Source organism: Lacerta agilis, chromosome 1 (assembly GCF_009819535.1).
Source record: "Lacerta agilis isolate rLacAgi1 chromosome 1, rLacAgi1.pri, whole genome shotgun sequence".
In the NCBI taxonomy this organism is placed as follows: Eukaryota; Metazoa; Chordata; class Lepidosauria; order Squamata; family Lacertidae; genus Lacerta; species Lacerta agilis.
In genome coordinates this window covers 26,496,434-26,512,427 of record NC_046312.1, presented here as the reverse complement: position 1 = coordinate 26,512,427, position 15,994 = coordinate 26,496,434, and the positions used below count along the sequence as shown (strand labels likewise).

Here is a 15,994-nt window from a genome sequence, read left to right as displayed (position 1 = left end):
CAAGGGACTAATCCAGCAGTGGCCCGTAGATCATTTCTTGAACAATTCACCCAAAAAACAAGCAGCAAAGTAAATGCACTTTCAAACCAATTACAACCTAAAAGAACCTGTACTAAATTACGGTTTGCCTGAGTGGAATAATGGTGGTAAAAATTTCTTAAATTAAGGTTGGACTTCTCAGAGACTGATCGTGTGCTGCAGGAGCTGAGGATTTTGATTTTGCAATGTTTGAAAGACAATTTAATATATATTTTATATTATTATGAACTAAGGATTGGGTTAAATTGCAACTGCGTTCAACATACGAAGATTAGAAGCAGATCCAGCATGCTTGGGGACACTTGTGGCTGGGTTATGTGAATGCCCCCCCTCCATAATTAAAGCCAGCACACAGCTACACCTAAACACCTGAGGAGGACTTACGCTGATTCTCAAAGTGGACCTCAGAGATCATTTTTTTGTGCTATTTATTTATATTTACTAGCACATCATTTTTGTGCCCCTCTCCTCTGGTAGGAACACTGGGTGACGATATCCATATTAAAATCATATCCAATTCCTCTCATACTGTTCCAGAACATTCAAAGGCCTGGGTAAATAAATATGTTTTCGATGCATATTCCATGGGAAGGAGGTACGCCACAAATAATTTCCTGGGGTGTGTGTGAGAGAGGGATGCAGGAGCGGGGAGAGGATTGACAATTGATCTGTTTGGTGTGCTGAAATGAGTTGCTTATATGCCATGATAGTTCTGTATAGCTGTATTTTCCTTCTTAAATCATTCTCTGCAATCGCCTGGCCATTTTTCTTGATTTTTCTCGGAACCCCCCTGGTTTGTCGATATCTGTCTGGTAATGAAATGTCCAGCAGTGAAAGCAGCATCCCAGCTGCGGTCCTGATGAACCACACTGAGAAGCTATTACACATCTTTCCCCCCACTATATATTACTTTGCAGTATGCATTATATAATTATGCCACCAGCTCCATAACTAAATGAATTGCTTTAGGAAAGAGGGCTGGAAATAGTTTCAGCCCAACATGCAGCTTCCAAAAGCAAATTCCAATTGATTAATGCTGTCAAAAGCCACTTGCCCCTTCACCCTCTTTATGCTGCAGTATTGCAGCTAATTGACCTCTGACAATATGATAGGCCTGTTTACCCATCTCCTCTGGCACTAGATGGTCCATCCTTATAGGATTTCTCCCAGAGCTGAGTGTAATTCTCACTCACACAAAGACTATATCCCAAGACAGACAGCTCTGGTTAGGGTGCATTCTGCAGATCCACTGCCATCACATTTCAGAGGGCAGAGGGAGGCAACCAAGATGATCAAGGGTCTGGAGACCAAGACTTATGAGGAGTGGTTGATTTATGCTTAGCCTGGAAAAGAGGAGACTGAAAGGAGATATGATAGCCATCTTCAAGTACTGTATCCAAAGGGCTGTCACATGGAAGATGAAGCAAGCTTGTTTCCTCCTGCTCTGGAGGTTAGGACATGAACCAATGGCTTCAAATTATAAGAAAGGAGATTCTGACTAAACATCAGGAGGAATTTTCTGGCAGTAAGAGCTGTTCACCGGTGAAACAGACTCCCTTGGGAGATGGTGGATACTCCCTCTTTGGAGGTAATTAAGCATACGTTGGATGGCCATTTGTCCTGGATGCTTTAGTAGAGATTCCTGCTATGCAGGGGGTTGGACTAGATGACTCTTGGAATCCCTTCCAATTCTATTAGTCTATGATTTCACAGGCATCCAGCAACTGGGATGACCAACTTGACTGAGATGGTTAACAGTTAAAAGCTTTATGTGGCACCTTCCACAGTGTCTGCAAGCTTAAGCCTGGCTGTGTTTTAGGCAACAGCCAGTTCATCTGCTGTCATCTTTAATTGTCAGGAATCAATGGGTGTTACTTACAGTCTCCCCAAAGAAATTTTGAGATAGGTGATATTTTCTTCAGCTGAGCAAGTTTCCCATTCTTTAGGTGCTTCCAAGTCTTTGTCTTATTGGAATGGTTGTATTGGTTGCTGGTTAGTTTTCGGGCCTAATTCAAGGTTCTCACATTGGTGTTGAAAGCCCTAAACGACTCAGGCCTCAAAAAGCTGAAAGACTGCCTCCTTCGCTACTGACCCCTTTGGTATTAAGAACTGCAGAGGTGGACCTATTGGTTGTTGTTGAGATATTGGGTATCCAAATGACTCAATAAGAGGATTGAATGCCTTTTTGGTTTCTGGCAGCAGGGAGTTCCACAGATCAACAGTGCACCGGTTTTGTGTGACATTGTCTAATCTCCCCACAAACAAATCAGGATGAATGTGCAATAATCAGATTGTCTGGAAACACCCTTAATTCATTGAGGAGGAGAATGTTTATTTTCATAAATAATGTTTGAAAGTTATTTTATTACTGGAGGGCTAGAGCTGGTGCAGCCTAGGGTTGCCATATGTCTGGAAATGGCCAGACATGTCCTCTTTTGAAGGCTCTACATGCCCATCCAGGGGAATTTTACATTTTCAAGCAAATGTCCTGGATTTTGTTCACGGGTGGCCCTGGTTCAGGCTCTGATTCTGGCTCGGGCGCTTTGTGTGTCTGGATTTTTACCTCTTGAAATATGGCAATCCTGGTGCTAAAGGGGCGGGGGGAGTGGAAAGGAAACTGCTTCTCCGCCTTCCTTTTCTCCCCTGTCTTTCTCCTGGTCACCAGAAGAGGGATGATGCAGTGGGGGGTTCCCCTGTTCCCCACCTCCCCGGCCCCTGCATCAATTGCTGTACCTGTAATTCATGTTAAGAGATCACGCGTGCCCATTGATTAACATGATAAACAATGCCAATTCAATTTGCTTATGAAGCTCTCACCACTGTATCCCCGCGAGAGCATGACTTCTGGGTTGCTGAAAGACACGACACCCGCCACTTTCTTTCTTGAAAATGGGAAATAGTAAGAAGACATCTCTCACAAACGGAGCTTTAGCCAGCTGTTTGAAAACAGCTGTTTTTATCCTCTCGTGGTGTAACCATCAGTGCATTTGTGCATGCCTTCCTCCGACAAAGTTTACAAACTTGAAGTGCAGTTATGCTGATGGAGAATAAATACAGCATGCAGAAGTTTCCTCAGAAGAATGTGATTGGCCAATAAATGACAACTGAGATTTTCTTCATGTCTGGGATGCAGACAACCAAGCTGTTCACTCAGCTTCTGCTTTTGGAAGCGATTTAAGAGACTAGAAGCAAAGGGTTTCTCAGCTGTTCTAGGATCTGAATGGAATCTGGGTGCTGGGTCTATCGTTTTGCCCTATTTACAAGCAATAATATTTGCTGGGAGTTCACTCCTAGTGGTATATTTGCTCTGTTGGTTGCTTACATCCCCCCAGCAAAACAGGATAATGATCTTCAGTAATCGTTAAGGGTCAGAAAAATATGGTTTGTCATGTTTGTAACAGGGGTGACAACTTGAATAAAATATTGTGGGCGCTCAAGTAAGCCCTGTCCTGCATAAATGGTGCATGGACACTATTTGAATGGCAATGCCCAACAACGGGGGGGGGGCCTCAACTATTTTATGGGGGTGAAGACTCCTCAGCCCCTATGTGTTAGTTCCTCTGGTTTGTAATATCATATACAAGCTATTGGAAGCAGGAAATAAGGGAGGGAGGGGAAAGTTGGTACAATTGCATTTGGTGTCTTAAGATATCACCAAGTGTATAGCACAGAATTCACCTGTAATGATTGCTTGTTCATCTCTCTCTCCTCATTCTCTGCAGCAGTGGTTTTCCACCAGTGTGCCATGACACCCTGGGGTGCCTTGAATGGTGGCCAGGGGTGCCACAGGCAACATTAGCCTCTGTCCCTCTTTCCTTCCCTACCTCCTCTGATGCCCTCTCACCTGTCTCTGCCTCTCAAAGACTTGCACAGCTGTTTATTGCAGCAGCCCTGGCTACAAGCTCCGCGGGTGAATGGTGCCTCTGGGAGGCACCCCTCTTTGGGCAGGGGGGCAGCTCAGAGACCAGGGACGGCAGCAGCAGCTGCCCAGAGGACTCCCAAGGAGAGGAGACTGGGGGAACACTCCACAAGGGAAGGTGTTGGGAAAAGGGTGAGAGGTTGGCAGCTTTGCAGGCAAGGGGTGACATAACTGGACCCCTGAGCCCCACAGGGGTGCTACAAAAAGAATGTAGTTGGTCAAGTGAGCTGTGGACTCAAAAAGATTGAAAACAGAGATATACTCACAAGTTTCTGTGATCGTTGATCTAAAATTTTGAAGTTACTTCCACCTACAGTACAGTTGGAAACCTATTTCTGGCGTAGTGGAACACAGCCTATTCTGGCTGTTCATGTTAGATGTGGCCACCATGCATTGAGCCTGCCTTTGGCTGATAGGAATCTAGCTGCATTGTCACATCAGTGGTCCATCCTTCAGGATCTCAGGCAGAGTCTTAGCACCTGGTCCTTGACCCTTTTAACTTGAGATGTTAGACACAGAATCTGAGACCTTCTGCATATACAGCATGTGCCCTGTGACTAAGCTAAGGGTCCTTATATATGAGTCAGTGAATAATAAACACACTTTACCCTATCCTTTCTGGTGTAGTTTCAAGGCTTCTGCTGTAAGTCTCTACAACACAGTGTAACTTAAACAATGTGCCAATTGGGCACCAGCAGGAAGTTAGCAACCCTGTCTTTTCTGTCCTTACATGTTCAGGTTTCCTTATGTTGGCACTCATGTAAGTCATTCTGGCTCTCAAAGTTGGCTGTTGCAACATTGCAGTTCAGTTTGCTATTATTCTCTTTGATGCTTGGAGACTTGTGTATGGCAGAAGGAACTGTGGGCTGGGACCAAACCCAGCTTGTTTGAAATTGTGAAGCAGATGTTCATTTCCATGTAAAATCTTATATTCGGGCGATATTTGTTTTCAATCTCAAGTTAAAACAACAGCAATTATGCAAATGACTTGGTTCTAAGTTAATTTGATGCAGCTCCAACTCTACCATGGCTTATCTCAAGTCTGCCCAAGTTGTGATACACTAGATTAAATGCACCTTGTATTTTCACTCACTAACTCCTCATTTTTACTTTCTGAAGCAGTCGACCAAACCAGTTTATTGAGTCTCTGGAGATTTGCTGGATTTATCTACTGCTGGTGTAGCCAAGATGGCACACTCAGATGCTGTTAGCCTTCAACTCCCATCAGTACCAGCCAGTGTGGCCAATGTTCAGGGAGAGCTGTAGTCCAGCAATATCTGGAAGGCACCCAGTTTCCTATCACCGATCTAGCATTTGATTTAATTGTTTAATTACATGTCATGTAGCAATATGGGCTAGAGCACATTTAAGACCTGTTTTTTATCTTTCCGCTACTTAATGGCAGCTTCTTTCTATGATCTCATTCAGATGTAATGGGAGAGCATGATCCCTTGATCGGAGAACATACTGTAGCAAATCTCAGGCTTACCTGTATAAGCGCCCCCTCTTCTTCTTACATCCTTTGTATGGGAGGGAGGGAAGTTTAAAGCTGCTGTTTGTGGTTTGGAACAATCAACAGTTTACCATTAGGACCAAATATAGGAAACTGTGGTTTGTTCAAATCAAAGTTAAGATATAGACTCATAACTATCTGTGGTTTGAAGAAATTAGAATTTCCTGGATTTGGGCATACCAGGAAACAGCAGTTTGTTCCAAATGGCAAATGGGAGGTTTAAACTTCCTACTTTCGAAGATGAAGTGGAAGTACACACTTTTATAATTGGAAACTATGGTCTGATATTAGGTTTATGTGTCAACACACCTGCTGTGTGTGTGGAAATGGTTTAGGTGTGTTATTATTATTATTATTATTATTGTATTTTATTTTCTTTATAATACATGTTAGTAGTATTGCTGACATATTGTTACGCTAAAGGCCCAGTTTCTCTGTGAGATACATAAAGCTTCCATCTCTCTCTTTAGAAACATAAAGGGATTAACTTCTAGTTCAACACCAGGATCCTAGTTTGGATAATGGCAATTTTACTCAACTGGAGAACCTGTCCTTTTTCAAATGTTTTGTTCTCATGACACACATCCCCTGTGTATAAACTAGCGATGCCCAGTTAATGAAGCTCTTCACTAAATACATATAATGGGTCCATTATTTAGTGGACCAGCTTTCTATGTCATAGAGAGCAGATTTTCAAGTGGGATCTGAATTCAAAAAGTATTTTTTAAAAAATATTATTATTCTCTCTGTTCTTTTCTTCATAGGAACAAGGCAAGATCGGTGTAGTTTTCAACATTGGAACAGTAGATATCTCGATCAAAGAAGAAAGCACCCCAGTGAATGATGGCAAATATCACGTCGTACGCTTTACCCGAAATGGTGGCAATGCTACTCTTCAGGTAGATGGTTGGCCAGTGAATGAACACTATCCTTCAGGTAAATGTCTAACTGAGAAACCTTTCTCTCTCATTCTCTCTTAAGGTATTAACCTTGGGCCTTAAAACAGGAGCCGCACTGTACAGCATATTGGTGCACAGCGTACAAATATTAACAGCTCCACCTGGAGGAACAAAGAGCTGAACTAAATTTCTCTCAGTTTATAAAAGCTGAAATAATCAGATCATGTTCACCATGTTGGGAATAAGGTATTTCGCACAACACCCATATTTTAAGGAGTGGCACACATATGAAGTGCATGTAATGTGTCAAAACAACGACGACACACGTGTCAAATGTTGGGACCTCTGAATATAATCTGATTCTGCAGAGAGAAAGTAACAAAAGTAGCTCTACCCAGTGCTTTTTTTTCTAAAAAAATGTTTGGGGTACTCCCATTTCCCTACTCATATTGAAATACTGCCCCTCAATAAGGCCAAACTTAGATTCACAAAATGTTTAGGGGTATATGTCCCCCTGCGTCCCCCCAGGAAAAAAGCATTGGCTCTACTCATAATCTGTATACTCTGGAATATTCCTGTAGGAAGTTGGGAAGAACATTTGCCATGTAAGTTGTAGACTGCTGCCCAAATGGTTTTGACAAATGTACAATTGCTACTTGTGGCTTTTCTGAATCAATGAAAATGGGGTGTAGCATATGACGTCTGGGAAGGAGGAGCTACAATAAATTTGATATATAGTGAACACTCTTGATCATAAACATTGGTACTGTTGCTTTTCTTCCTTCTTGGGAAAGTTTCCTGTTACAGCGTCACCACCAGAAATTTGTGCTTGAAATTTCAGTAGCACAAATGATTTTTTATTTTTATTTTTTAGCTGCCTTCCCTTTAATCACCCATAGGACTGAAAAGCAACACTATCTGATTCATGCAATTAACGGAGACATTTAGCGGTGGTTTCCTATTAAGTTGCCTAGGGCTTCCTGGTCGCTCTTTCCTCTTAAACTTGCCTTGCTTTGCTGAGCCACTCTTCCACTCCCGCTGCTGAAGAAATCTGTTGGATAGTAAATGCACTGCTGAACCAAGATGGTGCAGTGGGATAAACAGGAAATACTGCTAGTTGGGCAAAGAAAGAAGATGCAGAGATTGCCAGTCAAGGGCATCTTCTGTTTATTGTGGGTATACTGAGATTCCTGTTTATTAATTTTGTTCTTCAATTAGTTTGTTGTTTGATTGAAATAGCACAGTTAATTGACTATTATTACTTTTTAAAAACAAACTTTAATGAATTGGCACCCCTAAGGAAATTATTTTGGTAATCACAACTTAATTCAGGAACAATAAATAGAACCTCTCTTTCCAGTAATAACTGTGTTTTCTCCCTCCATAATGCATTGCCATGCTTGCAGGCCAAAGTAACAGTGAATATAAAGGGATATTTATCTATGGTTTGAGCCATATTGGCAGCTTCCTTCAGAAGTCGCAAAGGCAGACTACAATATGTGTTACGGAGATGAGATACACACCCACAGAAAATCAGAACAGAAAGCAGAAAATTTTGTGCTAAGAATCCAGTGTGTTATTCCCAGCCAATGCTAAACTCACCGAAATACCCCATTTTGCTCTCACCATTTGACTTAACCTATCGTTTACCTAAGACAGAGGTCAGCAACCTAAGGCCCATTGGCTGGATATGGCCCATGGACCTCCTGGAACCAGCCCATGGCTGGTTCTGTGGATTGCCGAGGGGAATCCATGGGGTCTTTTTTGTGGCGTGGGCGCCATTTTTTCCCCACTGACATTTCCCCCTCTCCCTCACTGTGGCGGAATCTCCTCCCTCCTCCTGGTATAGCAAATTGCTGGTCAATTGCCTGCTAAGGTTTGAGACACTGGCCAATGGGCGAGCGGTGGTTGCGCATGGCCGAGAGGAGGAAGGGAGCTGGGCTGAGCTGGCCGAGCGCATTTCCAGCAGCCCCTCATCGGAGCAAGCTGTTTGCCGCCGCCACTCGTGCTGCTGCCACTACCTGTGCCGCTGCTGCTCTGCCAAGCGTGGCTCCTGTGCCTGCCCTTGCAAGCAGCAGAGGCTGCTGGAGGAGGAGGAGGAACGAACAGCCTTAAAGCAGCACTTTTGGGCTGCTCATTCCTCCTCCGCCACTTCTGCCACTGCTGTTGGTGGTGTAGGAGGAGGAACAAGCAGCCCCAAAGCAGCCCTTTCAGGCTGCTCGTTCCTCCTCCGCCACTGCTACTGCCAGCCTCTGCCTCTCAGCAGCACCCTAGGTAGGCAGGGGGACGGGAGGGGCTGGGGGGAGAGAGAAGCCCCCTCTGCCGTGTGCGCATGCGTGCGCACACACATGCACTCTGGCCCACCAGGAGGTTTGTGGTGCGGTGAACCGGCCACCCCCCAGAAAACTTGCCAACCCCTGACCTAAGAGTTCTCCTATTAGCCATGCTACAGCCAGCAGCAGCTTCACAGGTACGAATCAATTTCACACAGTTTCATCTCTAAGACTGCACCTATCCTTTTCTGCATTAATTTTCAAATTTTAAATAAATTTGAAATATCAGCATGAAAATGTGCATGTTGAATAAATTTTCTCATAAAATATACCTTTATAAATGCATCTTAGCTCAAATAAGCCTAAAGTACACCGTGGGTAGCAGTGATGTTCACAGATTCATAGGCTGCAGAGCCTTCAGAGGAGATGATTCTCCCTTAAGTTGACTGTCAAAGGGTATCTATTGGGCCGAGATCACACACACACACACATTTCAATCAAATTTAAATAAATCTGCATATCACCTCAGTTGAAGGAAACCAATTACAGGTATATAATCAAAAAGATACCACTAGTTATCAAAGGAAAATGTCAATGTTTCCTATTCATTCCCTGTAAGCCTAAAAAGTATAGATATGTGTATTTTAGTCACAGTATACCAATTTAAAATTGCCCTCCACCAATTAAGTAACTGGAGCTTTATTTGGTTACTCTATTGATATGCAGCTTGCAGCCCAAACAGAGAAAGAAAGAGGAAAGTTCAGGATGCATCCTATAATTTGTTGTACTGTAGAAGCTATTCATAAATTAGATGGTACCAAATTATGGCACTCAGGAGATATTTGTAAATGTCACTGTGCTGCATTGTTTCACCTACCATGCTAAAAATGTTTTGAAGAAGTAATTCTGTTTCTACTTCTGCTTCGGAAGGCAGGAAGCTGAGGGTTGCCACCGTTCTCAGCTGTAGGTTGACCTTCCAGCTCTCCAAGGGAAGATAGCCATCACAAAATGACAGTGAGTCCAGTTTAAGCTAGTTAAGTTGTTGGGCTACATAGTGGCGTAGGAAGGGGAGTAGGGGGCACTCTGCCCCCTGTTCCAGGGGAGGGGGGTGACACTCCCCGGCCCCTCCCCCACCGCCTGGCACCCCGTTCGTGCTTCTTTATGGACGGGGCTGCCCGACCCTCCGCTCTGTCGCCAGCTTGCAGCAGCACCAGCCGGATGCATCCAGCTGGCGCTGCTGCTCCTGCAGCGAGCCGGCAAGCGAGTGGCAGGTCGTGGGGCTGCCCGACCCGCTGCTTACTCATCGGCTCCAGCCGGATCCACTATGCATGCCCAGAAATTCCGGGCATGTGCAGTGCATCCGATGCATCATGGCATTACAAGGTACAAGCTCTTTATTTGTAGTCTAAAGAATCCAATGGACAATGGATACCTCAGCAATCATTTTGTGCAAACTGATTTTTTTTATTTTTGCATTTATTGCAAACCAAAATTTTATAATTTGCAGAAAGTATGGTAGCTATGAAGTTCATTGACAGCTAAACCAATGCATATTATGTTAGTCAACAAGGATTCCAGCATGTGGTGTGGAAAACCAGGTAGCTTAAATAGATATTACATTTATGTCATTGCACTTTTCCTCTTCTAAAATAGGTTTCAAACAAATCCCTCTAATACTCGTATGAACTTCTAAAACAAACAGACAGACAGACAGACAGACAAACTGACAAACTCCACAACTGTGGCTCATCTATCCAGTAACAGACCGGAGCATCCAGCTCACTCCTTGGAGCTAATAATTTTTCTATGCTGAAATTTGATGCCTCAGAGGACTTATTTACATTCCATTTCTTTGTACAAGGAGATACACAACACAACCTCATGTAATTTAAATGGCTTGGTAAGGGTGGGAACACCCGAAATATATGGATAATTAGAAGTTCAAACAAGCAGGGGTGCTAGTTACATAGGGCTATTTTATTTTTTTATTTTTTTATAAGATTTTATTATTTTCTATTAAGACAAAGGGAGAACATAACATAAACAACAACATTCACAATATAAAAATACAAAATACAATACATAAACACAATACAAAAACATAATCAAACAATCACAATAAAAAGAAACATATACAAACCTTTAAACTAACATTTATCCTCTTACTTTTCTTGTTACTATCTTCTCTATTTTGAGGGACTTCCCCCATTCCCTCCACTGTCTTCAAAATCATATATATCCTCAAGGTAGCTTTGTATCTTGTTCTATTCACATTAACTCAATTTTTAATACACTTTACTTTGCTTAATCATATCTTAACTTTAACACCAAATCTTAACACAATTCCTAACAATTAAATTTTTCACACAAAAATATCTTACCAACAATTTTATCTAACATATATCTACTAAAGCCGCTATTCTATTTAATTCTGCTCAGATATTCAATTTTACTGTTTTGACTAAATAATCCTTAAATTTCTTCCAATCCCTTGACACCTTCTCCTCCCTCTGGTCCCGGATTCTGGCGGTCAGCTCTGCGAGTTCCATATATTCCATCATCTTCATCTGCCATTCTTCCACCGTTGGTATCTCTTCGCCTTTCCATGTTCTTGCCAATAAGATTCTAGCTGCTGTTGTGGCATACATAAAAAACACTCTATCCTGACTGGGTATCTCTTCATTGGTTATGCTCAGGAGAAATGCCTCTGGTTTCTTACAAAAGGTAACCTTCATTACCTTCTTGAGTTCGTTATAAATCTTATCCCAGAAAGCATTTACCGCTGGGCACAACCACCACATATGAAAAAAGGTACCTTTCGCATGTTTACATTTCCAACATACATCTGACATTTTGGTATTCATCCTGGCTATCTTAACTGGTGTCAAATACCATCTATAAACCATTTTCATTATGTTTTCTCTTAAACTATGACAAGCAGTAAATTTAATACCTTTTTGCCACAATCCCTCCCAGTCATCCATCATAATATTGTGTCCTATATCTTTCGCCCAATTTATCATTGACGATTTAACCAATTCATCTTTCGTATGCCACTCTAGCAAAAGATTATACATTTTGGAAAGGTTTTTAAAGTTCGATTCTATCAGTTCTGTTTCCAGTTTTGATTTTTCTACTTGAAAACCAACTTTTTTGTCCATTTTGAATGTTTCATATACCTGATGATAATGCAGCCAGTCGGGGACCTGACTTTTCACTTGATCGTAGCTTTTTAGCTTAAAAGAGTCCCCTTCCTGCTGCAATATGTCCATATATCTTAACCAATTTGCAGACATGTTCGGTCTCTTGTAGGCCTTGGCCTCCACTGGAGAGATCCATCTAGGAGTCTTTCTCTCTAACAGGTCTTTATATCTAGACCAAACCTGGTATAAGGATTTTCTAACTATATGAGACTTAAAAGTTCTGTGGATCTTAGCCTTGTCATACCAAAGGTATGCATGCCAACCGAACATATTATCATACCCTTCCAAGTCCAATACATCAACATTCTCTAGTTTAAACCAGTCCTTTAACCAGCAAAAGGCCGCTGCTTCGAAGTAAAGTCTTAAGTCCGGCAGGGCAAAGCCTCCTCTCTCTTTAGAGTCTGTTAGGATCTTAAACTTAATTCTTGGCTTTTTGCCCTGCCATATGAACTTTGATAAGTCCTTTTGCCATTTCTTAAAGCAATCCAGTTTGTCCAAAATTGGTATGGCTTGGAATAAAAACAGCATCCTTGGTAGGACATTCATTTTTATCACGGCAATTCTTCCCATTAACGACAGTTTCAATCTTGTCCATATTTCCATGTCTTTCTTTATTTCCATCCACAGTTTTTCGTAATTGTCCTTATACAGGTTCAAATTCTTGGTTGTGAGGTTGATACCTAGATATTTTACTGTTTTGACAAAATTGAGGCCAGTGCCTTCCTGTATTCTTTGAATTTGTTCTACACTCATATTTTTTCCTAAAACTTTGGTTTTCTGCTTATTTAACTTGAAACCAGCTACAAGTCCAAATTGTTCGATTATTCCCAAAGCTCTGGGGACACTGCTTTCCGGTTCTTGCAGGGATAACATCAAATCGTCTGCGAAGGCGCGTAGTTTGTATTCCTTCTCTCCCACACGAATTCCTTTTATCTGTTTGTCCTTTCGTATCATATTTAGGAGGACTTCCAGGACCGTAATGAAAAGTAAAGGGGAGATAGGGCACCCTTGTCTTGTTCCCTTTTCAACTTCAAACTCCTCCGATATCACACTGTTTACTATTACTTTAGCTCTTTGCTCTGTATAGATGGCATTAATGCCATTCAAAAATTTTTGGCCAACTCCCATCCTTTCCAAATTCTTTTTCATAAATGTCCAAGAGACTTTATCAAATGCTTTCTCTGCATCAACAAACAATAGTGCCGCGTCTGTATTTATGTTTCTCTCCAGTTTTTCTAAAATGTCCACAATAATTCTCGTGTTATTACTAATTTGTCTTCCTGGCAAGAAACCTGCTTGGTCTCTATGTATATAGTCTTTCAACACTCTTTTCAGCCTTGTAGCCAATATATTTGCAAAAATTTTGTAATCCACATTCAAAAGGGATATTGGGCGATAGTTTTTCATTTGAGTCTTATCAGTATCTGGTTTTGGAATCAGTGTGATAAAGGCTTCCTTCCACGTCTCTGGTGCCCTATCTCCTTCTAGTATCTTGTTGCATACTTCTCTTAGTGGCTGCGATAGCCAATCTTTCAATGTCTTATAATATTTTGCTGTTAGACCGTCCGGTCCTGGAGCCTTCCCCAATTGCATGTTATTTATTGCATCTTCTATCTCCTGTGTCGTTATTGGGTGGTTGAGAGTAACTAGTTTTTCCTCTGGGACCTTTTGCAATCCGTTCTTTTCCAGAAATCGGTCAATTTCTGCTTCATCTATCTTCTCCTCCTTGTACAGTTGCTTGTAAAATCTTTGAAAACACCATCTGATTTCCTCAGGTTTCTCCACGTTTTTTCCGTTTACTACCAAGGTATTGATGACATTTGCCTTTTGTCTTTTCTTCAATTGCCAAGCTAGTAATTTTCCACATTTATTAGCCGATTCAAATGTTCTTTGCTTCATCATTTTCACTTTCCATTCGATGTCCTGATTCATTATATTAGCATATTGGGATTGCAAGTATTTAATTTCTTTTTGGATTTTGACACATCTGGGATGTCCTCTTAATTCTTTTTCCTTTTCTTTGATTGATTTCAACAATCTCTCCATCTCTGCATTTTGTTGTCTCTTCTTTTTTGCTTTTTCACTAATAAGAAATCCTCTCATTACAGCTTTACTTGCATCCCAAGCAATTCTTTTCTCCACTTCGGAGCTCCAATTTATCTGAAAATATTCTTTCATCTTTTTCGCCGCTCTTTCCACTAGCTTGGTGTCTCTCATCAAAGCGTCATCCATTCTCCATCTAAAAGAGTCCTTGGAAATCATTTTTAAATTTAACTGTACAGGGTTATGGTCTGAAAGAGTTTTAGGGCCAATTTCTGCCTTTTGTATTTTTGGAGCCAATTCATTCGAAATCCAAATATAATCTATCCTCGACCATGACTGCTGAGGTTCGCTGAAATATGTTGCCTCTGTATCTGTGGGATTTTTTAATCTCCAAGAGTCCACCAAATTCAGATTATCCACCATTTCAAAAAAAGTCTTTGGGAGTTTCCCATCGTTCGTTAATTTAGTTCTTTGAGATCTGTCCATTAATGTGGAAACTGCACCATTAAAATCTCCAAGGCAAACTAATTTATAATCCAAATAATCCAACAGCAAATCATGTATTTTCTTATAAAAATTGACTTTCCATCATTTGGTGCATAAAGTCCCAGAATCAAGAATTTTTCGCCTTGTATATTAATTTCAATTGCGATGTATCTCCCTTCACATAGGGCTATTTTAAACTGCGGCTGCATAGTAGTGTATGGTGAATGTGGATAATCAAACAATTTGGATAATTTAAACTGGAATACTACAGTCTGCTGTTTCGGTTTCTGGGTTTTGTGAATATAGGCAGGTAATTAAAGAGCCTCTAGACATTTCAGGAAATGCTCATGAATAACCCCAAAGTAATTTATTTTCAGTAGAGTTTGGCTAACTGCTATTCTACAAAGATGCTTCAAACACAAAGCGATTACAAATGCTTCAAAAGTGACGGGTTAAGCGGAACATTGAAGGGAGTCACAAGCAGAATTAGAATTTACCATGTAGAGACAATCTCTACAATGACCCTTAAAACAGCTGATGAGACTTGGTAGAACCCCGTACCTGAATCTTCAATGCTGGTTTTATCCCTATTAAGCATTTTCAGTGTGATTAATGGCTTTGCCCATACAATAGCCATTACGAGAATGGATCTGTGTAACATGCATCCACTGCCTTCAATGCCACATGGCTTAAACTACAAGCATCTATTTTATCCCAATGCCACTGAGTGAGCTTTCTGGTCTTGTGAAAATGCTTAAATGAGGAACCTCTGAGTGAGTAGAAGAGAATAATGGGGCTCAGCCACTTATTTCAAGACAGAAGAAGACCCAGAGATAAGGGAGTAACAATAGTGAAGGGACAGATAGTTTTAAATAATGGGAGGGCCTATTAGCTTCTGGAATAAATATCCCTGTGGAGCATAACTTGCGACTGCAGGACAGTCGTTGGCTGTGTGTGTCCATTGTCCCAGAGGAACAATCATTATGCTTTAGCTGAGATTGCACAGTGTTGGTCTAGATGTCCCAACTCTAAGATTCTATGATTCAAATGATTATTTTTATATATGTGCTCCCAACGGACATTAGTAACAGTAATGGGGAAATGCATGGATCAAAAATAGCAACACAATTGAAGCAGATGTCTGTATGCCTGTCTCTCACCTGTTCTCATATTGCCCTCCCGTGTGAGAATTAATGCAACACCCACGTGGTCTGAGAATAAAGTGGAATAACTTGTAGGCTTCCTAGTACTGAGTGCTTTCTCCAAGGTTGCTTTGTGATTTGGAGAATGTTGTCTCATCTACGAACTACATTCCTGATGGGTGCTAATACAAGTTGCTGAAACCTCTTTCTGGCATGCTTTTATTGCATACAGCAAAGACTGTCATATTTTGGACATTTCACTATAAAAAAAAAAAACAACCGACCCCTGAATCCTCAAGTAAGGAAAGAATCCAAGATGGTTTAGAAGTGTTAAAAATAAATCTCTTGCCTTGACATGGACATAAGATAGGTACGTTTGAGACAGGAAGCTCCCCCACCCCTTTCTGTCTTGCTCTGTTTCCTTACAAAATATATCTGGGGCTTTGCCAGAAATGGAATGTACATTAAAACAAACTT

The 15,994-nt window shown here is 41.3% G+C and overlaps 1 protein-coding gene across 13 annotated transcripts in view; it reads left to right on the top strand.

Moving 5' to 3' along the window:
- LOC117042284 (neurexin-3-beta) overlaps window positions 1–15,994 on the top strand; it is a 421,258-nt gene that overhangs the window by 249,788 nt on the left and 155,476 nt on the right. For all 13 annotated transcript variants that reach the window (XM_033141904.1, XM_033141869.1, XM_033141889.1 and 10 more), the window contains exon 3: window positions 6,236–6,407. In XM_033141904.1, the coding sequence (XP_032997795.1) occupies window positions 6,236–6,407 (172 nt within the window). The remainder of the gene's footprint in view (window positions 1–6,235; window positions 6,408–15,994) is intronic.